Source organism: Falco biarmicus, chromosome 1, assembly GCF_023638135.1.
Source record: "Falco biarmicus isolate bFalBia1 chromosome 1, bFalBia1.pri, whole genome shotgun sequence".
Classification (NCBI taxonomy): Eukaryota; Metazoa; Chordata; class Aves; order Falconiformes; family Falconidae; genus Falco; species Falco biarmicus.
In genome coordinates, this window is record NC_079288.1 from 126,727,599 (window position 1) to 126,744,822 (window position 17,224).

The 17,224-nt window shown below is 40.4% G+C and overlaps 1 protein-coding gene across 16 annotated transcripts in view; it reads left to right on the top strand.

The window, feature by feature from the left end:
• The window catches only part of LDB2 (LIM domain binding 2), a 220,096-nt gene extending 203,482 nt beyond the window's left edge, over window positions 1–16,614 (top strand). For 4 of the 16 annotated variants that reach the window (XM_056326452.1, XM_056326447.1, XM_056326453.1 and 1 more), the window contains 3 exons: window positions 4,926–5,049; window positions 6,169–6,320; window positions 15,329–16,614. In XM_056326452.1, the coding sequence (XP_056182427.1) occupies window positions 4,926–5,049; window positions 6,169–6,320; window positions 15,329–15,559 (507 nt within the window). In that variant the 3' untranslated portion in view covers window positions 15,560–16,614. Of the gene's footprint in view, window positions 1–4,925; window positions 5,050–6,168; window positions 6,321–12,479; window positions 12,623–15,293 lie in introns of those variants that run through there. The other 12 variants (XM_056326458.1, XM_056326461.1, XM_056326457.1 and 9 more) reach the window with 8 other exon arrangements.
• The last annotated feature ends 610 nt before the right edge of the window (window positions 16,615–17,224 follow it).

Consider the following 17,224-nt stretch of genomic DNA (forward strand, 5'->3'; position numbering starts at 1 on the left):
AATTTTGGCTAATTCTATTTTTTTAATTGTGGTTAATGAAACTTTCGCTTATACAGAAAAAACTGGTAACCAATGGAAGGTACAGTTCTCATAACTCACTTCTTTTGGTAGACCTGGTGACTCATCGGCTGGCCAGCACTTACTGACCAGATGCGTTTCCTACTTTAAAGAAACTGGCTCGGTGATTATGTCGGTCTCACCACCTAAGTATTGCAAGACTTGAGTCCCACTGAATTCTCTTTAAAAAGCAAAAGGCACTGAAAAACTGAAAGGCTGCAGTTCTTTTGTGCTTCTGGCATGTAGGCAGGGGATGCCTGTTAGCTGGGCTAGCTCTGCCACCTGCAGCTCGGAGCTGGCAGGACCATCTTCACCAGCAGCCTAACAAACCTTTGCTACTGGAAATGTAAAAACTGGCATGGAGACAAGGGGTTTCACTGAAGAGGGCAATTGCTAATTAAATTAGCAATAGAATACATAATCTTATGGTATGCAAAAGTAAGGTAAAAGAGAGCTTTCACATTGGTCTTTCTGCTAATCTTCACTCACCAGAATGAGCATCTATTGTCAGAATAGAATAGAGAGCTGGCATTAGAACAAAAATCATAAGGCTGAAGCCATTCTCGGTGTGACTGGAGTGATCTCAAGAGCCAAACTTGACCACTTACCTATAAAGGTCAATTTTGGCTCTGCTGATAACTGAAGCGTTACAGAAAATTACGTATAGATCCACATTCTCAGAACCCTCTAACTTCTGTCTGCAGTACCTCCAGTATCTCCTCATATAACTCCTTTCTTGAGACACGCTCTTTTTTGAGACCTGTAAATGCTAGTCTTCCCCTCTAAGAAAAAAAAAAAAAAAGGTCAATAAAAAAACAAATCAAGTCCTTCCAGATGTGTTTTGCTAACACAAAAACCCATGTGCTTTATTATGTTCCCTACTTTCACTTCCCAGAGCCACAAGGGTATATAACATTACCATTTTCTCAAGTTGGATACAAGCCCTGTAATTGATGAAATGTCCATAGGATCCATGTGGAACCCTAGGGCAATTCACTGACCTCTGTACAGCACCAAAATGTGTGCTCGTGTCCCAGAGTGCGCTAGGCACCCATAGGTGCTCCTCATGCCAACGGCTTCTCTCACTGACACACCGTGTTCATCTCTCGTGTGGGATCCAACCCACAGCCATGGTTCAGCAGTACTGGTCAGACATCACTCCCATGAGTTGAAGTGAGAAAAGATGATTGGAAACTAATTTTAATAATATTGGGTTACTATGCATCATGTGGAGTTCTTTCAGTAGGTTTTAGTACTGCAGAGGGAAAGTACATAAGCTATGATGATACACGTTCTTTCACATTTGTTTAAAAGCTAAAAGAAGCATAATTTTTTTCTTTTAACTTTGGGGTTTGTCCACTGCCCACACACTTAAGACACCATCTAGTGTCTGACAAATCCATATGAAGTGTTGTGTTCTTCTGGGACAGCAAGAGCAATCAGAGGGACGAGATCCAGCATAACCCAGGGCATTTTGGCTGGCGCTGGACACCTACGGGAGGGCAAATGAATCCCACATTTTGTGTTGTCTAAACTCAGAGCTTGGAAATATCTGTGTCTTTTTAAGCATTGCCATTAAAGCTTCTGGGTTCCTTAGTCGTGTGGAAATCAGTTCTGTGATCATACATCATCACTGCGCTAAAGCCTTTAATTCTTTAAGATATTTTCCTGGGTGACTGATTCTGAGCTGTGCAGAAAATGCTTGTAGAAGAGATTGGTTTTGTTGGCGTTGGAAATGTTCTAGTACTATAGTAAAGACTTGTGCCTTCTGATAGTATCCAATGCTTGAAACAATGTTAAAATAGATATTTTGAAAGGGAATCTCACGGGGCAAGATTAGGTGATCTTTCGGGAATAGGCAGTCTAAGCCTCAGGCTTCTTCTATATGCCAATGAATGTCGGACTGTGTAAAACGTTTAGTTAGCTTTGTTTAAAGAAGTCACTTTGTAAAATGATGCAGTCAAACCAACCTGCCATTTACCTTGCTCGCTAGCCGTTAAAGATGGCAGGTGGTTTTGGCCAACCTAATTCTCAAATGCATCTTGTCCCCACATTTTAAATCTAGATTTTTGCAAAATCCAAGCTACTGATTGTCACTGGCAGGTTCCTCAGACTTAAGATAATTGGACCATGATCTTTTCCTTTTTCAGGGATTTGATTTTGAGTCACTTTAGATTTCAAGTAGGTCTCAAAGGTCGCAGAAAAGGCTGTGAGATTTAATATCAATCATTGTTAATTCAGTTCAGTTTACATTTGTGCTCAATTCACATGAGCCAGACGCACTTAAAATGGACTTGTCACTAGAGAGTGCGATGCCCTCCTATTACTCAGGCATCCAAAGCTGACCTTCCAATTTCCAGACTTTAGAGGGGGGAATTGGTTGTGAGTTCCCCCAAACCAGAAGAGGAATTCACAAGTCCATACAGCTCCCAAATATCCAGAAGATGAGATCGTCCCGTGTCCTACTGTAGGGGCCGTTTTGGCCGTAGCGCTTGTCGCTTTGCATCCATGCGTGTGGGATCAGTCGGGCATTGCTCCATTTTGGGTCCGTATCCCATTTTAGCCTTGTGTGAGAAGTGAGAGAGATTCTAGACAGGATTAGCAGTCAGGATATCTATGGGCAGCAGGGACTGCGTAGTTCTCCTCAGCGTGCATTACAGTTAGAGCACAATGGGAAACATCTTTGCCAGATGATAAAGAAGAAACATTCTCTTTGTTGCCAACAATAAATATATATGGAGAAGCAAATGTGTCATGAATAAAGTGTCCCTAAGGAAATCTTGGAAAACCCTACATGTGTATTTACATACTTCTAGTCCCAGCAGCAGCAGAGCTATGTGAGTGTAGTGCTTTGCCCAGGCTAACTAGTTTGTTAAGAATTACTACAGCTATCTTTTTCGTGCTAGTTACTATCTGCTCATAATGAGACAATTTAAGCAGCCCTGCCAGAAACCCCGACTTTCGAGAACCAAAGCAATGGTGTCCATTATGATCATGAATCTCTCCCTCTCTCACACACACAAAACCTGAGCAAGTGCCTGCAGGCTTCAGAATAAATTGGATAAGAACTCAAAATACAACACCTCTTTCACAGCATACACTGGATCCTGCACATACTTTAGGACCTGATGCTCTTAATTTTTGGTAGAATATTGAACCGGAGGAAGATCTGAGCCCAAAGTGCACAATCTGATAGCAGCTCTCTGTCTATTAGGTTACCTTGCAGATATTTATCTACAAAAATATATGTAAAAAGCCTACTTAAGGAAAAAGTCAATGGGGCAACTGCAGATTCAATTTTTGCAGTTGGAAAAAAATAATTCCTCACACTGAAGCTCTTCATTCTCCCTGCTGCTTTATGTTATCTCTGTTTTAACTGCCGTTAATGAAAGGCTCATCTAAAGGCAGTGCCAGTACACAATAATATTTAAATGCTGAATTAATCTCTTAGCCCTCATGGCAGCTCCCTTTCAGCTATTTTCCCTGCATACTTTGCATCTCCATTTATATGAATGAGAGTGGGGTGCGCATGGGGAGAATGGAGCAAACATTGATCGGCTCTGCAGCCCAGGGAGAAGAATTTGCCTCATGTCTTATATATTTGTAACAGCATGAAAGGAAAACGTCATCCGCTGAAGTAAATCGACAATGCTCCTTCAGCAAGACTTGCTAGAATTAGTAAATAACTCAAAACAAGACTCAGCTTAAGTTATACCTTTCTGCAGCTGCCATTCTAACTTCTAGCAATTTGACCAACTCGGTGCCTTACTTCTGTTGGTAAAAATAGCCAAACCTTCCTCTGCTTCTAAATGCAGTTCTGCTTTGAAAAGTGACTAAGGATGGCATGCAGGCTCCATGCTTGTTCTGTGTCAACGATTTCCTTATCAAATGTGCTTGTTGGCAAGCAGGGAACCTTTTCCTCCTGTGTGCCAGCCATGCAAATTTCAGTTGGAACCTAGAGGGTCAGCCTGGATTTTTCCTTCTCATGTAGGATGACCAAAAAGCAAAGATTCTGCAAGCAAGAGTAAACCCTCAATTACATGTGTGCAATTCTGCAGTCTTCTGTGGCTTTGTGTAAGGCTTAACTGACTGGAAACAATTCTGTGGTGATGAACAGGAGGGAATAGAAACCAGCTCACTCTCTTCTTTATGCTAGATCTACTGTGCTAACAGGAGCAAAAAGCAGTGAACAGTGATTTTAATTATTAAGTGAACAGATAGAAAATATATAAGACTCCATTTGAAAAAGGTGTTTGCTTGAAATTCCATATTTTCAGAAATCTCCAGCTTTGACATCATAAAGCATTCAAGCTGACAAGGAAAATAAAATACTCCTCTTTTTTTCCCCAGACATCTCATTCATGTGATGGGAGGAAAATGTATAGTCATCATAACTAGAAAGGAACACAATTATTTTAATTGTTTTGCATACAATAGCAAGGTAAAAGATCGTTTATGAGAAGTCTTCATTGTGGAGTGCAGAAGGTCAGAAGATCATTGTGTGTACATTTTGTTGTGTGGGAATGATAACCCACTATGGGAATTTTATTATTTATTAATTCACCTTTGCAACTTTGGCAATCAAGCATGAAAATTTTCTACTCTTCTGAAATCTCTGTAGTCTGGAAGACCAGAGTTGAAGTTTTTCTGATTTTTTTTTTAAATACTTAAGATGGCAAATAGTGAGCAAAAGTTTTCTCAGTTCAGAGTTTTGATCTTGCAATCCCAGTGCAGATTAAACTGAGCTGTACAAGGCATACTCCCTTAGCAACGGTAAAAAAGAAGCCAAGAATATACTTTCCAGCTATGTAAATACTGATCAACTGAGTCTTTGCTTGGATGAAATCATTCTATTCTTTTTCTTCCAGTTGTGTGTAATACTGGAGCCAATGCAGGAACTGATGTCAAGACATAAAACTTACAATCTAAGTCCTCGAGACTGCTTGAAGACTTGCTTGTTTCAAAAATGGCAGAGAATGGTGGCCCCACCAGGTATGTTTCATTTCCAGTATTTTACTTCTTTTATAGTTAAATTAATATAGAAACAGTGGGAAAATTTACTTACAAAGGAAAGTAATAAGAATTAGCACGGTTCCAAAAGTAAGCCTGAAAATTATTTTGATGTTTTATGATTTCAGTCTGACCCAACTGATTTATAGATGTGCACATTCAGATGGTTTCACTATGGCTGGGATATAATTTAGTACAAAAATATGTGTAGATGGAATGCAAAATGCCTACTGGCTCCATTAGAATTCATCATTTGTGTAATTCAGCTTCCTGCTGTGACTCTGAAATTACAGCTACAATTCATAATTAATTGTCTTTGAGACTAATATAACGTTATTTACAGGCCTGGACCTAATCTCCTTCCTCTTACACCTCAAAATAATAATTCTCTCTCTTTTCAGACTGTTAAAGATTTGTATATCTAAGACTATTCACATGGGTGCCCCAGCCAAATTTTGAGAAGTACCATTGCCCCTCTGTTCTTCGCCAATTTAAGCAAAGTTATATAATTGTCCTGACTCGCTCTGAGTTTGGAAGACTTGCAGAGAAATGGCATTCAGCAGGCCGTCACGGCTTCTCTTGGGAGGGTCAGTTTGAAAGGTGAAGGCCACCTCAAAAGTAGATGGATCTCAAATGGTAGTCGCTTGTATGCTGCGTGGATGGCTGCAGTAGGGTAGAGAGCTGCCTTTAGCCACTGCCTCTGGCTGGATCGTTTGAGGCTGTACCCTACATCGGAATAAGACCTCGATTTTTGTTTAGCACTGTTGTTTGCTGTGTGACCTTCAGCAAGTTACATGGTCACTTAAAGCATCAAGATAGTTATCATGATACTCCCACTAGTAAAATGCTTTCAAATTTCTTTACAGATAATGCTGGAAGAATAAGCTTCATTAGTCTGTTACACAAAATTGAAGCAGATTCCATTCGTTTGGGTTCAAATATTATTCTGCAGTTCGTGTTAAATCTAGTACTATTACTACTTGTAAACATAGAAATTTAAAACTAGATGCAAAAATGTTTCAGCACTTCTGCTTGTGGATCATTTTAGTACATGCTTTACAATATCTGCCACTTGCTTTCCTTCTTACCATTTTATTGCAGCAGAACCCACAAGACAACCGACAACCAAACGGAGAAAAAGGAAAAACTCTACCAGCAGCACTTCCAACAGCAGTGCTGGGAACAATGCAAATAGTACCAACAGCAAGAAAAAGTCAGCTGCTGCAAACCTGAGTCTATCAAGTCAGGTACCTGTAAGTCTCACTTTCCTTTTAGGCCTGAATCACTTACGGTGCTTTAATTCTTCCCTTACATTGTAAAGAAGGTGCATTCTTGAGCCTAAACTATCACAGGCAAAAGGTGATCTTGCACAGTGTGCTGTGGGAGCTGGGCAAGTAGTGGAGAGATACAAAGAAGCCGTTCTGCAGGGCAGCTTTAATGAATGACCCCCAAGTAGGAGTATCCTGAGGACCAGATGTGACTTTTTTTAAGGCCTGGGCCAACTCCCGTTCTTGTCAGTGGTTGTCCTTCCACTGATGGTGGGTCTCAGATTAGGTCTCACGGTTTTAGATATAGTGTGAGTCTTGCAGACTTCCACCCGCTAGGTGCTGAGGATGAGTCCGTGTGGAACGGGGACAGCCACACTCTACGTTCATACCTTACCTCTAACCGGTGCCGGGTTCAGTGGGACAGGTCATGAATTAACTTACCTGCAGAGGTTATCTCTTTTTCAAACCATTCCACTTGCAGAGGGTAGATCCACTGGACTATGGGTCTTAGCTTACCCACGCCACTAGCTTAACTGTTGACGTCCTAATTATACAGGGAAACACCAAGTCATTCCTAGAACTGTACCAGCACTTTAACAATGTCACGTTTATTGCCTTAGACACAATATAGGGGTAATCAGACCCCAAATTGTGACAAAGTGTGCCTTAGTCAATAAGGAGAAAGCTTATGTATTTTAAAGCTGGGGGAGTTAATTTGATATTATAGGAACTATAAAATGGTATCTTGGGAATAACATGCAGGGATTTTTATTGGATTTCTGATCAGCAGATAGGAAAGGGCTAGGTCTCCTCTGAAGCCTGACAAAGAATATAGGCCTTTTGTTAGCACAAAGCAGGCACTTCCTAGGAAGCTTGAATACCCAGATAAAAAAAGAGTAGACTAACACCAGCGAAATGAAATGAAGATTTTTGTTTAGCAACTGATTCAGCAATCCACTAGCTTATGAAGCTTTGGGCTTCAGTACATTAAACTCATATTTTCTCCTTGTCACATTAAAATTTTCACATGGCTCGCATCCCTGCAGTCAGATTCTTTCCCTAATATAGGCATCTCTGGGTTTTCCTGGCAGCACAAAGCAGTCAGAAGGCCAGCTACCTGATCCCCTGGTGGCAGGGACCACTCTGCCTCGCAGACTGTGTCTGCCAGAAAGCCCTTTAGATCAATAATCGACCATATTTAAGAAAAAAACAACAATTAAGTGCAAAACTGAGCAACCAGCTAGTTCCCTGCTGTCTCTGAGTTTAAAGGACAGTAAAATCACTTTTTCTTGGCTACTGCCTGCCCTGAGTTCAATTCAGTAGGGCCAGAATCTGACCCCCTGCCTCTCTTCAGTCTGCTTCTCCCTGGAGAGATGACTTGTTGGATTCAGTGGTAGTCAGGTGTACTTGTATGTTTGAGTGTAATTGAGCCCTCTGATAGTTACCTGTCATTCCCACTGATACTCAGGCTGACTTCAGGTACTGAAAGGCTGCTCCTGACAGATGAAGTATTCAAGGCTACTTTTCCTGATGGAGATGATAGTTGAGCTTCTGAGACATAATGGTGAAATTTATCATGGTATGAGGGATGGATTTTTGGTCTTCATTGACTTTCAGGATGCTGCATAGTCAGTATTTTTCAATATTGTTTGCCTTCTGTACTGTAGTAGCAAGATGGTCCAAACTGTTTTGTATGGAGGATCAGGTTCCATTTATAGGATGCTTCTCCTTTCCCTCTGCAAAGTGGAAAATGCTTAGCTGTTCAATTTGACATACTAACAGCTCTTCCCATCTTCCCCACAGCAAAGATAGCAAGCCAGATGGAATTAATGGTTGGGCCACCCTGTCGAGTAGACAGAACTCAAAATAATTTTAGCAGTAGGATATTCTGGTGTAAAACTATTCAACACTTTTCAGTTAAATACAGAGATGATACCATGTTTCTTCAAAATTATGTATTCTTTGAAGTGGGCCTTATTACAGGCATGCCACTGCTTTCTGAAGTTAGGTGCAGGGAGCAGTAACTTGCTTTCTGTTTCTGATAACTTTACCTTAAAGCTAATCATTCAGTGGTTAGTGTTTGATTTCCTTTATATGCAGTAGCAGACAAGATATCCTCAAACACAATTTTGCAGTTTTCAACTAATGAAAAGCTTCATTTGGCCATATAGCTTTCCGTGAATGGGACTTCCTTGCTCAGCAGAAAAAAATGTTACTGAAATCATTCATTTCCAGTGTTAAAAGCATTTCCACCCTCATTATTAGAGAAAAAGAATCAAATCTTCTGTCCAGATAACTCACATAACAGAGCTAGTTTGAGTTCCATTTTTCCCATCCTCCTCTCTGGAGTACCCCGACAATAACCCCATACCCACACCAAACCTGAATTGATGTGAAGTCATGTGCTCCAGCTTTGTCTTTTTTTCTCCACTGATTTCTTCCCAGCCAGCAAAGACAGTCTCTCCACCATAACAGAATCTAACTCCTAATTTCCTGTGACTTTTGTGCTTCTAGGTTGTTTTCTCTTTGATAGTAAATTAATCCTATTAGAGGATGTTTCCTTTGCCTCTATTCTCTGTCGTGTTTCTTGGTTTAGGACATTAGTAATTATTCAGTTTTGCTCCCACAGTGATGCTGTGTATACCCTGGCAAATGTGTGAACTTACCATACACCTCATCCACATTTCTCACTCACACTATTAACTTCTGTTTCTTTATTGAGGTCTTCCTGTCTGCAAAGGCAGATGTTCCTTGTTCAGGACAGTGACCGGAAAGCAGCTGGAGTACCATCAGCTATGACAAAGCTTGACACTTCAGAGGAACGTATCATTTCCCCCCTAGCCCCTTCCAGACCTTCAGATAAATACATGGGGCTAAGCAAACCTTACTCCATGAGATGGAACAGTACTTATCACATACGTTCTTCTTCAGTAATAGGAGTTTGTGCCATTGCCTCTACCTGTGTTATTTTCTGATCAGTTCTTCAGGCAGGAACTGTGCTGACAACATGGGGCCAAGCCCAGAAAGTGAAATGATGTGGTTGTATTTCCATGCACAGGTCAGGCTGGCACTGCACCCTGAAGTCCAGTTGCTGAAGCCTAATCAATCAGTATCATTTGTGCCCTTTGTGTTGCCTTAAATTTATTAGCACTTTGTGCTGACCCATTCTGATACATCTTTAATAACACACTCTTCAAAAGCATCTGAAGGGTCTCTGCCAGTGGGTGGGTATGCATCTTCTCTCTCATCAGCAATTTGAAAAGGGTCAGTCTCAGCCTGTTCTCTTACCTCTATTTTTTTATACCGTCTCAACTCTGCTAAATAAAATATGAAGTTTTCCCTTTTGACAGTCACTTGCACTCTGTTACACTCATTTTCCCTTAGAGTGGTGGGAAAACCCAGTGGTTTCTCCGGCTCTGTTATTTCTCATGCTACTGATTGCAGACCCTTAGCATCTCTTGTCAATATGACTTTCTGCTCAAGTCCCTTGTTTAACACCTTTTCTACATATTGTGTATTTCCTACATATTTCCTACATTCTTAAAGCAAATATAGTGAGCCAGTGTGCTGCATGATTGCACCACACAGCTCATGCCTATGTTGGCCTGTTACTTGTCCAGTGATGCTTTTGACCTGAATCCTATAGGTGCTGAGGCAACACGCTGTAGGGTATTAGAAGTAGAACCAAGTGCCACTTAAGTCGCTCCAATAGCACAAATATAAAAATATTTTTTCTCACCAGAAGTTTTCTTCTCTTGGGCTTTCATGGGTGCAGGTTCAATACTGCCAGTGCTTTTCACAAATACATTGGCTGTTTCTAATGTGTAAAGAAAGTTGACAGAACAGAGACCCAGAAATTGTGGTCCACTCAGCTGTCTTAGTCTTAGCAGATGCCAGTAATTTGAACTGCTCTTAGATTTGTTCATGTTCTTGATCATATCTGATCTTTGAAAGGAATGTTAACCCGGTGTGCTGAAACTGGAATTATCAATTTCCTCTGTCTTCTAAACAAAGAGCAAAGATGGGCAAGACTCCTTCTGCAAGGTTCATCAAAACCCTGCCCTTCTAATGTTAGCATTTATATGATTTCAGAGAAATCAGTTATATAATTTGGGGGTGTGTCATTGCCTTATCACTTACACAGTAGTAATATCCTCTAATACTTGAAGCTAGCTGCAGTGTTTTCCCAAGTCTTTATTTGGTTTTCAAGCCTCTTTACTGGATAAAATTGGATTCATTTACATTTTTCATATTCTTGTGTATCAAATGAAACTATCTTGCAAGCCCAGGCCCTTGTACATAGAACAGTGACTTGCACACTGGGATCTGCAGTTTGCAGGTGTATGCAAGATCATCAGAAGGGGTCCACACAGCCATTATCACTTAACTATCACTTTCTGTTACGTTTAATAAGAACAGTGCACATTGATCCATTTTCAACTATTTGAATTAGGAAATTTGACAATGATGCACAACTGTCACAAACTCTAAGAACCATTGCTTTAGACTGTTCCCAGTCACAGCCATAGAAATTAACAGGTGGGTTTTGCTTGCATTTACTAATGAAGATCTGTAATACTATAACCATGAACCCAGTGAAATATCATTTGTGTTGGGAAGACCAATGTATGCCTACATGCCACTAAGTAAATCAAATGTTCTTTGTTACATCCAGAGTCTCAATTAAAGCCTCCTTGTGCTCTTCAAGCAAGTAACACACCTCAATAATCTCTCCTTCTCTTTGTAGTTCTCTCTAAGCTCCTCAAAATCCAAATCCGTAAATAAACCTGCTGATGTGGAAGGGAGCAATGTGATTTCTTACATGTTTCACAAAGAGGGGTAGGTTTAGGTGGTTTGTAATGTCTATCATAGTACCAGAGCTACAGCGCCCAGGGTCAGAAGAGCAGTGTCGGAAATTATCCCATGTCGCAGAACTATGCAATTCAGAATCTAAGATTTAGCCATAAGAGTGAACAAATCTGTTTCCAGCTTTTTTACTTTAGGAAAAATATTCCAAACAAGACCAGAATGTCAAGTTAACAGAGAGGCCTGTGATGGGATGTGAAAGATAACTGTTTTCCTCTAGAAAGTGTTTACTTTGAAACCTAATTAAAATGTCAGTTCTGTTTCTATAGATCAACACAAGTGTCAGTCCAATGTTTTTGTCTTGGAAGCACTGACCATTATGGATGTGGGCAGCGATGGGGCTCTCAGTCATTAATAATTTTTGTGGCAAGGAGCTAAGAGGTCAGTTATTAAAATAATCACCACTAATACAGTTCCATAAGAAGGAAGGAAGATCAGGAGGAGGTACCCTTCTTCTTTTGACTTAGCACTTAGAGGTGGATGCTTAAACTAGTGCAACTTTCATTCCTTGGAGTATAAGACTTGCTTGAACAATATACTTGGTAGTTTCAGGTGGTTTTAATTACCCCAGGCTGGTGAAGCACTGCCTACTTCTGGGGACTGTGACACCTAAGCTAGGAACTAATCACTCTCACATGCTGAGCGGGGCCACGTATTAACAGCAGCAAAGATGGCAGGCGCAGGACAGGGAATTTTACATGGCCCACCACCCATTTTTACCTCCAGATTCCAGTAAGACATTGTTCAGCCACAGGATGACCTTTAAAATCCAAAATTAAAAAGTTTAGTTACGTAACTGGCCATAGCAGACCTAAACTCGAAGCCAGGTATAGAAAAGATGAAGCCTGAGAAATGCCCGGTCTGTTAAATAGAAGTGCTTGCATTTGAGTGGTGTGTGAAGTGATCTCTGTGTATAGTTTATGTGCATCGATTTAAGTTTGGATGGCAATTAGGCTTATTCAGGATGAAAGGTATGATATACATGAAAGCTGCTTTTGTGGTTATATTATTAAATAATACATTTCTATCACATGATGTAAAACATCCACTGATTTATTTACAGTGCTTCACTGCAACCATATTTTACTATCATTCCTTGACCAAAAATGTTGTTTCTAATCACCGAGTAAATTAATAAGATCAAGTGACTACAGTCTAAATCTTTTTTCAACTAATCTAGTCAAATATGTGCTACCATAACTAGGCCGTAGCAGTGTGTGCTGCCATGCAAGAGACTAGGGTTTAATTCTTGGATTCTGCTTCTCACTCCATGAGCAGGAGCTAGGAGCGCTCCAGAGCTGCAGCCTCAACCCTGGGAGGGATGGAGCCCTGTGTCACTCAGCAGCACTGACCCCCACGGGCCAATTTAAGGAGAAGCATTGAGGGGCTCTAAAAGGAGTCACTTCCAGTCCTCCTCAGAGGTTGGTGGTCATTGCACGGGATCTAGTGAGTGGAGGTTCAATGGGGTGCACTCGGTGGGGGCTTCAGCTTTCAGTCTGAGGAGCAGAATCCTCTCTGGGGAGGAACCAGCATGTGCGCTTCCTCAGACACGATTTTTGCCTGACATAGCTACAAGTGGCAAGATTGTCAAGAATATATATATTATTTTTTTTTCAAATGTCCTGTAACTAATGCTGTGATATCTATCCTTTAAATAGAATGAGGGAAAACTCCACTAACCTCAATATAATTGTAGTTTAATTCCCAGAAAGAGAGAGAGAGAGAGAGAGAGAGTCTCAGTAGCATGGAGAGAAATACAAGTGCAAACTGTCCTCTCAGTGGGCATCATCATACTAAAGGAATAATATTTGCAAAGAATCTGAGAAATGAGAGATGGAAATACTTACGCAGTCACTGAACACCTCCCCGCTGATGCACAGAAGTTTCCTGCCACAGACTGAGATTTTTCCCAGCCCAGTGTTAGGCAACCTGAGCAGCACTGTTCCAGTGGGGTCGTTAATCCTCAGTCTGCAGTTCTCAGTAACAGGAACATTGTCTTGGCAGTGGGGATTACATGTTCGTTTACTTAACGTCATCTTAGTACCCTAGTTTACATCTCATCGGATTGGCCTAAAGCGATCCTCTTCCTTTCAGCACTTGCAGCTGTGAAGCGTATTTACCCCTCCCAACCATTCGGTAGACGTAATGCATACGTAATTCTTCCACGTGGCCTCCCCAGCCAGCTGTCCTAGCCCCACAGTTATTTTTGATGCGCTTCTCTAAGTCTCATCCAAGTTGCCCACCTCTTGCTAGTAAGGCAACAGGGAGAACTTGAGGTCCATCCTCAAGAACATTGAAGTAAAAGGAACGGTTGCCACCTCGGTCTGTGATCCTGTGTTTCAGCCACTGCGGTCCCTTTGCCCTGCTGTATCACACTGCACACTCCAACCCAACTCGCTGTCCTCTGCCAGGTCTCTCTTGTCATTAACGCTCTCGCAATACAACGGGGTCAGGTCTGGTTCAGCAGTGCACGCTATACATTGCCTGTTGTTTAGAGGGATGGAATAAATTAGAATAAACTTTTGGTTATAAACAACTTTGTCTTTTAAACTTCTATGTTGCAAAGCTGTGTGTGAGTTTTATTTAATCAATTATTTTATGGATATATGGAGTAACAAAATATAGACAATGTAAAGAAGAAATCATATAACAGTTCCCATCTACTCGCAAATTTTTCACGTAGCACAGGCTGAAAATGTGATATAAATGTTCTTCTGTAGCATGTCAGCCTTTGCTGAGGGATATTGAGAAACTAAATACTTGCAACAATTCGTATGGTGTCATGGTGCAGGAAGTACGTATCTGATTAAAAAGAAAACTTATTAAATGCAAACATTTGTCTTCTGTTTGCTTTTTACAAATGCTTTTACATTCGTAAGGAGGAACAGATCCTTTAAAATATGAATCTGTTGTTCGCTAGGATTCTTGGAAGGGCTTGTTAAATCAGCGGGTACAAAGCTAGACAGCTGGAATTACTGCACTTTTACCAAACGCTAGCTGATGCCCTGCCACCTGAGCTGCATGAAAAGATGCATCCCACATATTTCTTTAGCGGTTAGCACAGCAGCCTGATTCTCCGTTGAACAGAGAGAACAAGAGAGCTCTCTGGCTTTGCACCTTTGCTTTCCAATCTCAAGTTTGCACCTTTCTATCCCATGCTGGTTAGGTTTTTTGCAGCAAATCTGTGATGCACTGGAGTACAGTAGGCGGTTTACTTGTTTTCATGGAAGGACAATTTGTACTTAAAGCAGTGATTAGATGAATTCTTTCTTTCTTGCATGCTTCAGTTTTTGATGACTACTAGCTTCATCAGTGTAATTATAATTAGCACTCTTCATCTTCCTTTTACGGTACCAGCTGGACAGATTGGTCCTCTTACTGCACAGATTGGCGGCAGGGTTGCCTACATGGAGTTAGGTGACAGGCACCATGAAATAACAGATGGTAAATTCAGGGCTTGTTGGCAATCAGCAGGTTTTTGCTAATGACTTAATTAGCTATGCAAATTGTCAAATCAGTGTGAACATTGTTTTTATCGAAAACTTTACCTAAATTAATTACCATAATTAAGTAGCAGAATGTCAAGTATATTGGATGCGTAAAAGGGCTTGGCTGGCCGTGGATAAGAGAGTTACCATCTTTATTAGAGTGCTGTGCTCCACATTTGAGAAGGCTGAGGATAAGAAATGCGGTTTCTTTTAAACTACTTTTAAAACACGCATATCGCCAAGTTCCAACTAAGATGCACTCTGGTGCCTTTCCAAATAATATGGCTCAGGAAAAAATTACTGGATATAAGCTAAATATTTCAAGCAGGAGTTTAAGGCAGTTTCGCAGCCTGCTTATTTGCTTAAAATCATGCACATTTTTCAGTCTACCTGCTTTTTAGTTCTGGGGTTTCTGATATCTGGAGCCATGAGCATGCAGTTAGAGAGATGTGGTAGTTTTTCTTTTAAATTAGAAATAAAGTGTAAGCCTGTCTCCTGGTTCCTACTATGCAGGAACTTTTAACTCTGTTGTTCAAATATCACAAAGTTAAGAGATGCAAATTCTCTAACATAATTTTTTTAAGTTGATTTTTTCTCTCTCAAGGTTTCCATATAACAAATATTGGGTGCTGTTCACAGGATGTGATGGTGGTAGGAGAACCAACTCTGATGGGAGGCGAATTTGGGGATGAAGACGAAAGGCTTATCACTAGATTAGAGAATACACAGTATGATGCAGCAAATGGCATGGATGATGAAGAAGATTTCAACAATTCACCTGCACTGGGAAATAACAGCCCGTGGAACAGCAAACCTCCTGCTAACCAGGAGACTAAATCTGAAAACCCCACACCACAAGCTTCCCAATAGGTTATTCTGGAGCAGTACCCACCGCAATGTATGTCAGTGGGTTATTAATTACACTTTCACACCATCCTTCAAAACAAAATTTAGAAAAAACACCTTTCAACAGATACAGTATCTATTTCTAAACTAAAGCTATCTGATTTTTTTTAAGTAGGGAAAACTCTTGTATAAGCTTCCATATACATTTCTTGGAAGCATTCACATACATGATACTGGCACTGACCTCAATTAAAATAATTGAAAATTAAATAGCATCTCATGGCAAATTTATGACAATGCATTTTATTGGAAGGGGTTGTTTTTTTCCTCATCAAACAATGGCCATATTTTAACAAGTCATCAGTGCTCAGGATCTCATTAACGTAACTATGTAAAACTTTTTACAATTGTAATATATTTTCTGCTTTTCAACTTGCACCTGAAATTTCTTGTTTCAGAAAAAGATCAGCTTTTAAGGAAAAGTAATTTAAAGTAACTTTTGTTCTTTCTTTAACTTTTTTTTTATTGGTTAATCATTTAAAGGATCCAGTATTTTTAATTTACATTTAGCTGATGCCAGTAGATACTCTTTCCATCATTTAATAAAAATACTGAAACAAGAAATGTCTTTTTTTCATCAAAGACATGAGAAATATTTTTATGTGGAAAAAGACACCCAGTCCTATGAGAGTTTACGCTTTGTAAAATTGCTGTTGATCCAGATATTTTAAAGCCATGTAATCCATTAACTTTGTGGGCAGCTTAATAAATCTAAAACTTTTGTGTTTTTATTATTGTATCTGAGTTGACTTTGTTGTTATTTCTTTTCATAGTATATTTCTTGTATAATATTTTTGTAAAGCCCTCAAACCATTTTTTGTTTTACTTTTTTTTTTTTCTTATTCCGGTGTATTTATGTGAAACTTTATAAAAGAAACTAATTTTTTCATTTACATATTAATATGTTCAACTCATCATGTAAAGACACAGTGAGTCAGTGTGTTATATAATACGACTGTATTTTATGTATGCTTTGCCAATAAGTGTGCCAATAAACTGTGTTAACAAATATGCTCTTACACAGTGATTTTACAGTTCCTTGCATACAAAAGACACAACGCCCATGTGCAGGATCACGCACTAGGAATTTTTGGAATTAGCGTTTCACTGAATCACAAGTCTTTTTCCAGCAAAAAAGGAAAGCCTGTAGTTTAGGTGCGAATCGCTTACAGCTCAATTTGGGTAGATGCTCTTTTTTTAACTTTAATGAGGTGTAACACCACAGGTCAGTAACAGCCGCGACAGCCACCCACAGGGGAGTGTGGGGCATCCAGCAAGTGCACCTCCATCCTGAACTCTGCATCCCTCACCTGCCGGGGCTGGGGCTTATCAGAGCAGGGATTTCCACTCTGCTAAATTCTGATGGATAGTTTTATGATGAGTCCCTCAACTGGGGCTGAGAAGATTTTAAAAAATCTCCTTCTCTCTTCCCTTTGTTATCGAATCAGTTGTTCACGGGAGCAGGCAAAACCTCTGGACTGGTGTGGCCACTGCGAATACAGCCCAGCGTGTAAAGCCACCCAGCTGAGCTGGGAGGTGCAGAGGCACACGCCAGCACCCCGAGGCACATGCCAGCACCCCGAGGCAGCTGAGGAGCCCTGCAAGGTGCACCCTGCGGGCGGCAATTGC